At 41.8% G+C, this 10,418-nt stretch overlaps 1 protein-coding gene across 2 annotated transcripts; it reads right to left on the reverse strand.

Annotated features, from left to right (window-relative positions):
- Positions 1–3,183: 3,183 nt before the first annotated feature.
- Positions 3,184–9,700, reverse strand: dcun1d4 (DCN1, defective in cullin neddylation 1, domain containing 4 (S. cerevisiae)). Of its 2 annotated transcripts, none has more exons than XM_035653179.1 (11): positions 9,628–9,700; positions 8,248–8,318; positions 8,099–8,138; positions 7,864–7,951; positions 7,526–7,614; positions 7,260–7,330; positions 6,496–6,587; positions 6,228–6,336; positions 5,632–5,736; positions 5,418–5,520; positions 3,184–5,319 (listed from the first exon to the last, which is right to left on the reverse strand). In XM_035653179.1, exons 1-11 carry the CDS (start codon positions 9,644–9,646, stop codon positions 5,264–5,266), a joined length of 843 nt encoding a protein of 280 aa, XP_035509072.1. In that variant the 5' UTR covers positions 9,647–9,700; the 3' UTR covers positions 3,184–5,263. The 2 variants fall into 2 exon arrangements, with proteins under 2 accessions (XP_035509072.1, XP_035509073.1); XM_035653180.1 differs by lacking the exon at positions 9,628–9,700 and adding an exon at positions 8,520–9,604.
- Positions 9,701–10,418: the final 718 nt, after the last annotated feature.

Raw genomic sequence — 10,418 nt, forward strand, 5'->3', positions numbered from 1 at the left:
ATCTTCTAGTAGTGACAGTGAGGAGGAAACAACACACCAAATAAAGGAGAGGCCAGACACAGTGGGAATAGCAAAGCGTCCATTTCAGAACAAAACAGTAAGTGATAATCTAGAAACACAGTGGCCTGTTGTAGATCTTGGTAATATTACTTGCATCAAGAGACGTTTGGACATCAAAGCCCCATTACCACCCCCTAATTTATTATTAAGTGGTGGGAGTACGAAAACTACAGTGGAAGGAAAGAAAGAGAAAGCTATCAAAATGAGTTCCACTTATTTATCAAGCAGCTCAGATGAGCAAGAGAAAGGTATGGAAGATTTAAATAACCACCCGACAACAGTGGAACCAGATTCAGATTCAAGATGGCCTCAATTGGGTCTTAGCAGTGCCCCCCATTTGAAAAGACGCCTGGATATCAGGGCACCTTCACCTTCACATGAGTCATCTTCCAGTAGTAATGAGAGTGAAACTACAGACCTACCTGTGAAAGTGGAGAGGGACAGAACTGATGTGGGGATTACAAGTCATCAACCAGGTACAAAATTGCCTGACTTGAATATGAGTATCCCCCTCATTAAGAGACGTTTTGATATCAAAGTACCGCAATCTGAATCAACCTCTTCCAGAAGCGATAGTGAGGATGAGAACAGAGACCATGCTACAGTAGGATTGGGAGCATATGCCATATCAAAGGCCACGGAAAAGGAGTTCATTAGATCTCCAAAGATCATACATACTTCTCGCAGTCCAAAGACAGACCAAAATATCAAATTAGAAAAGTATACAGTTATTACAGATGATATGGGGAACAAAACAAGAACTGACAACATCAATACAAAACCAGAGATAAATCCAGAACTTGAGTCACGATGGGCCACAATGAATCTTGGTATCTCCCGCTTCAGAAAGCGTCTTGAAATCACATTGCATACACATGAACCACCAAACCTGCCCTCATCGCCTCCACCTGACTCCCCTTCCTCTTCCAGCAGTGAAAATGGGACTGGGAGTAAAAGCAGTCAAACAAGACAAAAGAAAAGGGTAGTTGGGAGGCAAGTAGAAATGGCACCTGGTACACCACCATTACAGCAACTGCCTGATTCCTCCTCCAGCAGTGATAACAAGGATGCATCAACAGACCATGCAGTTAAGGAATGGGGAAAATCTTTGCTGCCTGTTACTGACAAACAAACATCCCAGATTCATACCTCCCTGTATGTGGCCCAAGCTGTCAATAACAAACTGGATCAATCACAGAACCAAACTGAGGAGGTGAAGAGGAAAGCCAGGGTAGAGATCAAAAGCCATACATCAAAAGACGAAGACAAGTCTGACTCAGTGCAGCCTCATTTGAGTCTCTCCAATATCCCTCATGTCAGGAGGGCTTTGGATATAAGAGCACCATTACTTAGGGAAGCATCATCCAGCAGCAACAGTGAGAATGAGATGATAGAGAACAGTGTTCCTGACCTGAGTCTTGGTGTCCCGCGCATTAAGAGGCGTATGAATGTCAAGGCACCATTACCAGGGCCAAGTAATTCCCCATCTTCCTGCAGCGAAAACGAAAATGAGGTGACAGGATACACTGCAAAACAAAGCAGACATGCATCAAATATGTCAGGAATAACAGATGATGACTCTCTAATCAGTTACAAGCGCGTAATTTTCAAAGATTCATCACAGCTGAGTAACTTGCACAGTGGCCAAACTTTAGACCACACACATCAAAGACATACAGGAGCTAAAATGGTAACTGTTGCACAAGAAGGTCCATCCCCTACTGTGGGAAGTACAAATGCATCTCTTGCCCCAAAGAGAGTTTCCAGTATGAGCTTTGATGATATAGTAAAGAGAAGGATCGAGCAGTCCAGACACACCACAGACCTGCTACCTGAGATAAGGTGGAGTGGCGTCGGTCGTCAGCAGTCTGACCTTTCTATTTCCAGTCCGAGGAGACGCCTGGATGTAGGCTTATCGACACCACAGCAGGCTCAACCTGCAGAGCCAGAACTTCCCCCTCTTGATTCCCTCAACTACTCCAGTAGTAAAACCGATGATAAAATAAAACAAGACAGAGAGAAAGCAGATGGGACATTAATGCATAAATACACATCTCTTAGTGCCAGTAGTAGTAGAGTTCTTAACAAGTTTGACAACTTACCCAGCAGCACAAATGAGATTTTAAGGGCTGCACCTGAGGACAGGAGGGAAAGGAAAGGCCTCAGTGCCATAAAGGCCATTTCATTGGAGAGACGAAAGTGGGACATACAAGCTGAAAATTTAGATAAGGGTGCATCTTCTCTTTTTGATGACCATAATCAAAAAGTTGACACATTTTTTAACTATCAGACGTCAGAGGAGGAAATCAAACCCATGACTAAACAGCCACTGACACAATTACATGTTTCCTCTTCTTTAGGAGATAAGATAAGAGCTACAGATTTATTGTATGGTATTCCCCGCTACAGGAGGCATGACTTTGGAGGTATTGAACCACCATGTGAGGCTCCACCTCCTATTCCAGCAACACCACCACCAGATGAGGCAATAGGTTTTACATGGAGGTCTCCACAGAGCAGTATGAAACAAGGGTCGGAAGGCACCAGATCCTATCTGCAACAAAGCAGTAAGACAGAGGTATCTGACCCTTCTTCAGTTACATCACAAAAACTGGCAGTCTATTTTGACTCCTCAAACATTAACATTAGTCATGTCTAAGAAGCCACTGCATCCTTAACACAAAAACAAAAAATAAGTGTCTTGATCTTAAATTGGCCAGTGAATTACACAAATATTGTGAATGATGTTCTATTTTTACATGTATTAAGCTGGAAATGAAATGTAAATACTAATAATTTATTGTGTGGACTTGTAGAGTGCAGCAGACACCATGTTTATCTTTCAGATTTACCTTATTTCCCTAAATCACTCACACTTAAAATCATCCATGACAGAAATGTCTTCCTGTAATACATTTTGCAAGAATTCATATCATCTTTGTGATCATTCATTTTTAATACACTTATTGAGAAACCTTAATAAATCCATATCTCTGAAAATATAATGCAGTTTTCATTTGTAGCAAAATACATCTAGGTAATGACCTCGACAGTATTACTGATCATACTTAATAATTTTTGTTATGGACAAACTGTTAACTTAAGAACCCAATTATAAGCCAGTAAGTTAATAAACCCTTTTATTTATGTATATAGACATAGGTTATAGTGAAAACAGACATATAGACACTTACATAGTTTACATACATATATACAGTTGGGACAAGGGTATTCAGCCTCCTGCATTGTCATGGGAGAATACTAAAAACACTGGTCTCTACACAGTATTTGGTAAACAATCCAACTACTTCAATCTTAGATGTTATGCTGATGGTTGAAGCATTGTAATGACCATAGAGTCTTTCCATGTAGTTCAGCTGCAGTGGATTTCAATGATGCCAGAGTTGATGTATGTCATTTTCACAACAAATGTGTATTTTATGTGTATCATGACAGTGTGGTTTAAAAGTAGCAAAACAAGTTATGCACTTCCAATAAATAAATCCTGTATACTTGCTGTAAAGCTTTACAGCCTGTGTAAGAATGTGTATGATGTGGTAAATGCAGGAGGGAACTCCTGTTCCACCGTGAGGTTACAGGTGTGTTCCAGGTCTTAATAGACACAATCATGTTGTTCATCAGATTTAAGATAACATGATCGTGAATATCAAATTAAGCACAAAACACTTGCACAAATTCCTGTACAAAACAAAAAAACGCGTTTGGAAAAATGTTTTCAAAAAATCTCATCCATTCACAAAAGGCTCTGTTGGAGCATGCATGCAAATATTAAATCTGACATTTCAGCATCACACCACAGCCAAAGACAAAAATTTATACATGTGTTACAAGAACATTATACTAGGCAAAAATAACAGCATAGCATCATCACACAGTTCCAAACTGTCAGTGTCCATTGATTTGATTAGATCCTACGGGTGGCACAAAGCAATGCTTTCAGCAAACCTACCTTTCTACTCAAGCCTTAAGGACCTCGTCCTGAGAGGGTCACTGGTCTTCCACTGTAGTTATATTAACACTGTCAGTGTTGGGAGAAATGCTACTAGTAAGAGGAGACCTGAAACTATCAGTGGACTAAGGAGGACAAAACAGATGCCACATATCAAGACAAAATGGACACCAACTACTGTAACTCTATGTCAACTTATAACACAGCCCAAACAGTCTGAATTCATCCTGAAATAATCCCTGACCACTCAGTGTGTCTGTGTGTGCATGAATGTGTGTGTGTGTGTGTTCTCACTTGTGTATATACATTTGGGTTTGTTGGTATGTGTGTGGGACACACAAAGTGACTTCCATGTTTTGAGGCACAGTAATACTCTTACCTACACAACGTAGATACATAAATTGGTCATTAGACCAATAAATGCTGATCAGAGCACTAGTGGCTCACCGCCGTACTGTAATAAGAGTTAGTAAGCAGCAATGCTGATTTGTTTGGTGTTATGAGGTCTGAAGCCTTTGCAGGGGTTAGCAAACTGTTAGCATTAGCTGGAGCAAAACAGCAGGGAGGGGTGGAGGGAAAAAAAAAAAAATCACTGGCACAAATTAATAGTAAACGACACAGGTATCAGAAACCTGTGATCAACCATTTGACACAGTGTGCTTCTTGAAGAATTCCTACATGACTCAAAACATGACAAACAATAGTTAGTGCCATCTGTCCAGAAAAGCTCAAGTTCAAGTTCATTGCACAGATATAATATTTAAATGTGCCCAGGTCAAAGTGACCCTGTTTAAGACTCAAACACAATGCATGAATGGTCACTTCTGTTGGTTTCTCTGTGCTGAAGACGAGGGGTGGGGTGTGGTTCTCCCACACAAAACCATTTTGCTTCCATCATCCACGTATGATACCATGTTATCCTAACACAGACAGCAATATGACATGTCACAGTGAGAGAGAGCAATGCCACTGGGGATTGCTGCAAGCTTGCCCACTATGCAACTTCGGTAGGGAACTTAACTCAACAATGGCAGCACTCCGCGCTCTGGGCAGCATGCACCCAGGCTGCAAACCCAGTGCCCCCACCCTAGCCCACCCACAGCCCGAACCCCTCCTCTACCAGGAAGCACCCACTGTCACTGCTTTACCATTTTTGTATTGTTTACTTATTGGTTGTTGATTCTCAAAGTCGTTGTTGTCACAGTTGTGTTTTTTTTCCATTTTGCTCTGCACCTATGACATCTGTCTTTCCTTGTACCATTCCACAAACTCGTCCAACAAAACTGGCCCTGATAAAAGGATGACACAGAGTATAATAGATTAGATTTGTGTAACACTAGCATGAAGCTCTGTCGTCACATTTATGTGTAGATGTGTGTTCACTTACAGGCACCGTCCTCATCGTAGTTACTGAGGTCCAGGTTGATTGTCCTGCTGAACTCTAAAACATTGCACCATTGGTCTTTGTTGATGACTTTGTACTTGGATTGCTGAAGAATAGTAAATAAATGCCGTATGTTAATACAGCACATAAACCCTATTTTATTACATCTTTGATTTGTTCAAATGTGGGAAGGGAAATTTGTGAACATGACGCTTACCTCTAAAAACTGATTAAACACAGGAAACAGGGGCCACGTCTTTCCCAGAAGAAGCCCCAGCATACACTTGGCTGTGTTCAAGTCCAAACTCCTCTGATCCTTTTCCTGTCCAATCAAAACCCCCAAAGCTTCATGATAAACGCAAAATGTCAACCACACTAAACACAGGGGCAGTCTAATAACATAATTATCATTAACAATAGCCTAATTCAGGAAACAGTCTGAATTCTATAACCCACTGCTGTTACAGTTAATAAAATAAAACACTGTTCTCACAGTCACTGCACCATGTTTTCATTCACTGTATCAGACTGGGTTGCTTTCCTTAAATCATGGTTCAATGTCTACATGAGAGAAAAGTCAGGCTGTGTAAATAGGCAACACACTTGATAAGTGTGTGTCCAAGTCAAACTGGAAAATGATCTTGACCTTCTGAAAGATGAGGTCTGAACATTGGCTTGAATAAGACCTTACAAGAATTTCAATCAGGGACATTTAGCAAACAACTGTTTCCTACAGGGATTTTACCATTTAAAATCGACTAAATTAAATTTGGAACACGCGCATCTTTGCAGAAAAGACTTGGCTTGACTCACCCGAGCAAAATCAAAGGCATATCTATAAATGAGCTTAAAACTGGTGCTGTCATTTAGGACAGATCTCAGGTAGTCGAGTGAGTTCCTCAGCCTCTCTGTGGAGTCGCACCTGACAACATCAGAAAAGTGCTTTAGACATACTCTACACTTCAATACCTGCTTTACCGAGTACCAAGGGCACTCTAGAAACACATGGCTAAAGGCAGACAAAACACAGCAGTCTTGAAAACAGCGTGCAAAAAGACAAAAAAGTAGGTAACTGACGTACTGCAGTGAGCCCATGCCTCTCAGCCACTCCTGGAGAGTGAAATATCCCATACTCTGGGCATCCAGCTTCCAAGCAAGAACCAGCATCACCACCTGGGCACAAACAACAATCCTTATAGCTACAGATTAAATAGCAACATGTCTTAGAAAGAAAACATCTGAACTGAATAAACCTTGAAACAGAGAATGAGTGTCAATAAAAGTGAGTAAAACAGGACCTTGAAGTAAAGCTAGGTCTGGACATTTTTTGTGAATAACTACTTTTATTATGCCAATTCTTCATTTTTATAAAACATTAAAAAAATTCTGTTTGTTTGTGTTTATTAATGTTTATATGTTGGCATTGTTGCCAGCTGCTGTCATTCTCTACTCTTTTCACTCATTTCTTTTTAATAACAGCACTACACTTTTGTTATACCCTGCAATGCTCAATAAAAAGATTTTGATTTAAAAAGGTCAAAAATGAAGACAAATGCCCATCAAGTTATCTTATCTGTTATCTGTTTCTTGTTTCTTACTGTTTTTATTTTTTATGTGTTGTACGGTGTCCTCGAGTGCCCAGAGAGGCGCCTTTAAATAAAATGTATTATTATTATTATTAAGTGTTACCACGGCCTAAAGGGTGTCAAAATGACTTGCTTAGTTTGACTGGCAGCAAGAGAGAGAAAACAGTGGCGTGCGAGTAAATTGACAACATAGAGATGTAACCACACTGCGAGACTTATTAAATCTAAATAACCACAATACAAAAACAAAACCACTTACATTCTCTGGCTCCACTCCGATGTCCTCACAGAACTTCTCCATGCCCTCCGGACCCACCACATCGTCACAACCTATTTTAGACAGACAAGTGTGAAGCCACATGCAGCATCAATTGCACATGCGGAGCCAAGAAACTACACCGCTGATCAGTGGTTCAATGTGAGTAAACCCACATTAAACTCGCTCCACTCACATCATCACACCCAACGTGTGATGATGTGAGTGGAGCGATTGCTGGTGCAGTGCTTTAAAATAAGATACCTCACCTGCATACTCATAGAACCATTCCAAGCATCTTTTACTGGAAAATGTCTCCTCCTCGCGGATTTGTGACGTTTCATGTTTTCTGAAAACACTGCAGATGAAAAGAAAGTTTTAGCTCAGCAGCAACGCCACAAGTGCAGTACAGAAGTAGTCAGTGTGGTTTAACAAGGCTTTTCCTATTATAATTGCAAAATAAAGACTTTATGCACACATTCCTCTTTAATAAGCCACCATAATCAAGTGCCCCTGTATAACTGAGACAGATAATCAGCTATAGGCATGCTACTGAAGTGGATATATGTATTTTTTTTAAATCTTCAATAAAAAACGGATCTCACACCTGTCCTGGCGACTTTTCTTGGCTGACATGTCATCTCCAGCAGAGGGTCTCCTCTTTTTCCTAGGAGGCATGGCTCTAGAGCAACAAGCTAGGGGACGGAAGTGGAAAAACATGCAAGTACCCTCAAAGAACCAGCAGTCCAATTCAGAAGGACATACCGTCTTGGCAGCAGTTTAATGGATGATTGTCAGTGTTTACCTCTGACCATGAAACACACAACCAGTTGAATTATTACCTGAGGGGTGGCTATCCTGTCCAACGTCTTCTGTCAGGTTCTAACAAAACAGATACAAAAAACAAAACAAAACACATGCTTGTGAGCAGGACACACACATACACAGTGCACACACACCTAAAATATGAAAGCTGCCAATATGCATTTACCAGCCTGTGCAAGGTGTGGTGGATCTTATGGATGCTGGCCAGTGTAGTCAAGTGGGAATTCAGCTGAAAATCTATTTCCACAAAAGATAAAGATAACAGCACAAATTCAATCTCAAGCATAACACACAACCTCCTGCTCCCAATCAAACGTACAAACTACCAAGCGTGTACGTACAAGGGTACAAGAAGGTGACATCATCATAGCACCAACAAGCACCTATCATTTTTGTTTTTGGCAGTGATCAGTATATGCTCTACAGTGCTCAAATTACCTTCGTCTGATTTCTACATCAAGGGCTTCACAAAACGACAGACAAATATCTCCCACGAATGAGGGAGTGACTCTCTGCATTCCTCGAAAGACATACAAAACTCGAAAATATCGGACCACGCATGCTACCCTGTCGCCAAATGTCATCCACACATTCCCGTTGAAAAGCTGTCATCAAATGTTATTCCTAGAGGCCAAAAGCAAGCAGAAAAACACACAGCCGAACAGAACAGCACTAGCTGCATACCTAAAATAGCAGTGCAGACGCGCAACTTGCACAGAGTTTACAAAGTATCTAGAGAGTTGGGCGTATGGGCGTTGTAGTCCATTTCCTTCAAAGAGGCCATTGAAACCTCCAGCGCTGGCTGGGCTCCTAAACTACAATTCCCAAGCCTTAACTAAACAACTACTTCTTTCAGACCCCTCTGCCCCCCAACACTTACCCCAACTGATTGAATGCATTTTAGATTGTTTTTAAAAAACTCTCATCATATGCTCACGGGCACATAAGCATTGCGCAGACGTTTTGCAGCAGCTGCTAAAGGTGCCGCAAAGCCGGACAGCGCTGCTGCAGCAGGCACTGAAAGATGTTTTACACAACTGCGTCACAATTTTCATTCTCTGTAATAGTCCGCAGTTGACCAGAAAATTGACCTATTTACAATGGCCTTACATTGATCCCAAGTGTGAGTTGAAACGCATAGTGCATCCTCATTAATGATGGATATAAAGATCACAACGCACCGATTACCATCGAAAACCCTGAATTTAACTAACGTCGGCTGCATTCAACTGAGCACTGCTAACGCCACACAAAAAAAATAACTTCAGGAAAACTGCCGGATGAAATGTAACCTCCTGCATGTCCAAAACAACTGGAATTACACTAGCTATCCTCCCTTTGTTGTCGCCCAAGACAGCACTGGCAAATACAAAGAGACCAGCAAATATCACGGAATTCATTCGTTCTCATCAAACCACACAGGACCACGGGCTGGAAGTAGATGTAGAAACACAAAGCGTCTGTCTGCTTCTCTACGATAAACTCTGCAGCATCCAGGAAGGCTCGTCATTTCATGTAGAAAAGCCTCTATAACGTTACTACTTACTTGCCGCATCAGAGTGCATTTTTATGAAACATACAACTGTCTGTGGGAAGTCCGCAGACCGGCCAATAGGCGGGCCTTGTCAACGTATACCACGCCCCCGGACGGTGATTGGAGCAGAGCCTGGTTGGTCTCCGCCTACGGTCGCTGTCGATTGGCTGTTCAAGGTGTCAAGTCACGGGAAGGCGTTAAAAGAAATAGACCCCTCCCATGCTCAAATGTCATTGGTCACAGTTCCCAAACAGGCTGCGCTATCTCTGTCATTCATTGGTCCAGAGGTTTTTATGAGCACGTCAATCACCAGAATTTCCTCGTGCAAGCCTGAAACCAGCCCACGATGGAATCTGATTGGTCAATTCAGTCACAAGTTGACCTCCCAGTGTAACCGCTTTTTAGGGTTCGTTGCGTTCACTGTCAACTCCGCCGGGCGGAGGTTGGTGGCCGTGCGTTTGGCAATGCGAGTTAACTATGTTTCATTACATGATGGTACTGGGGCACCGTGCCAAAACAGCGCTACCTTCCCTGTTCTCCGTTGTTACAAGTCGGCAGAAGTCTTCGGTGTGAGCAGAGGTCCTGTCCCAGAGAATGCGTCAGTTACTGCAGCTTAGCAACCGTGAGAACTGCTGGTCAGGTGACTGAAAATCCGAGTTAGGAATCAAAACGAACGGATACACTCAAAGGCAGCTACGTTGTCGGCCCTCAATTTGTTTTCTAATATCAGTTGCGTTGATATGAATTATACGAGTCCGTATAACTGGTCAAACAGTAAGCTTGTAAACTCTCCTGAATATGTG

Source organism: Morone saxatilis, unplaced genomic scaffold, assembly GCF_004916995.1.
Source record: "Morone saxatilis isolate NCDOM2014 unplaced genomic scaffold, NCSU_SB_2.0 Contig12, whole genome shotgun sequence".
Lineage (NCBI taxonomy): Eukaryota > Metazoa > Chordata > Actinopteri > Moronidae > Morone > Morone saxatilis.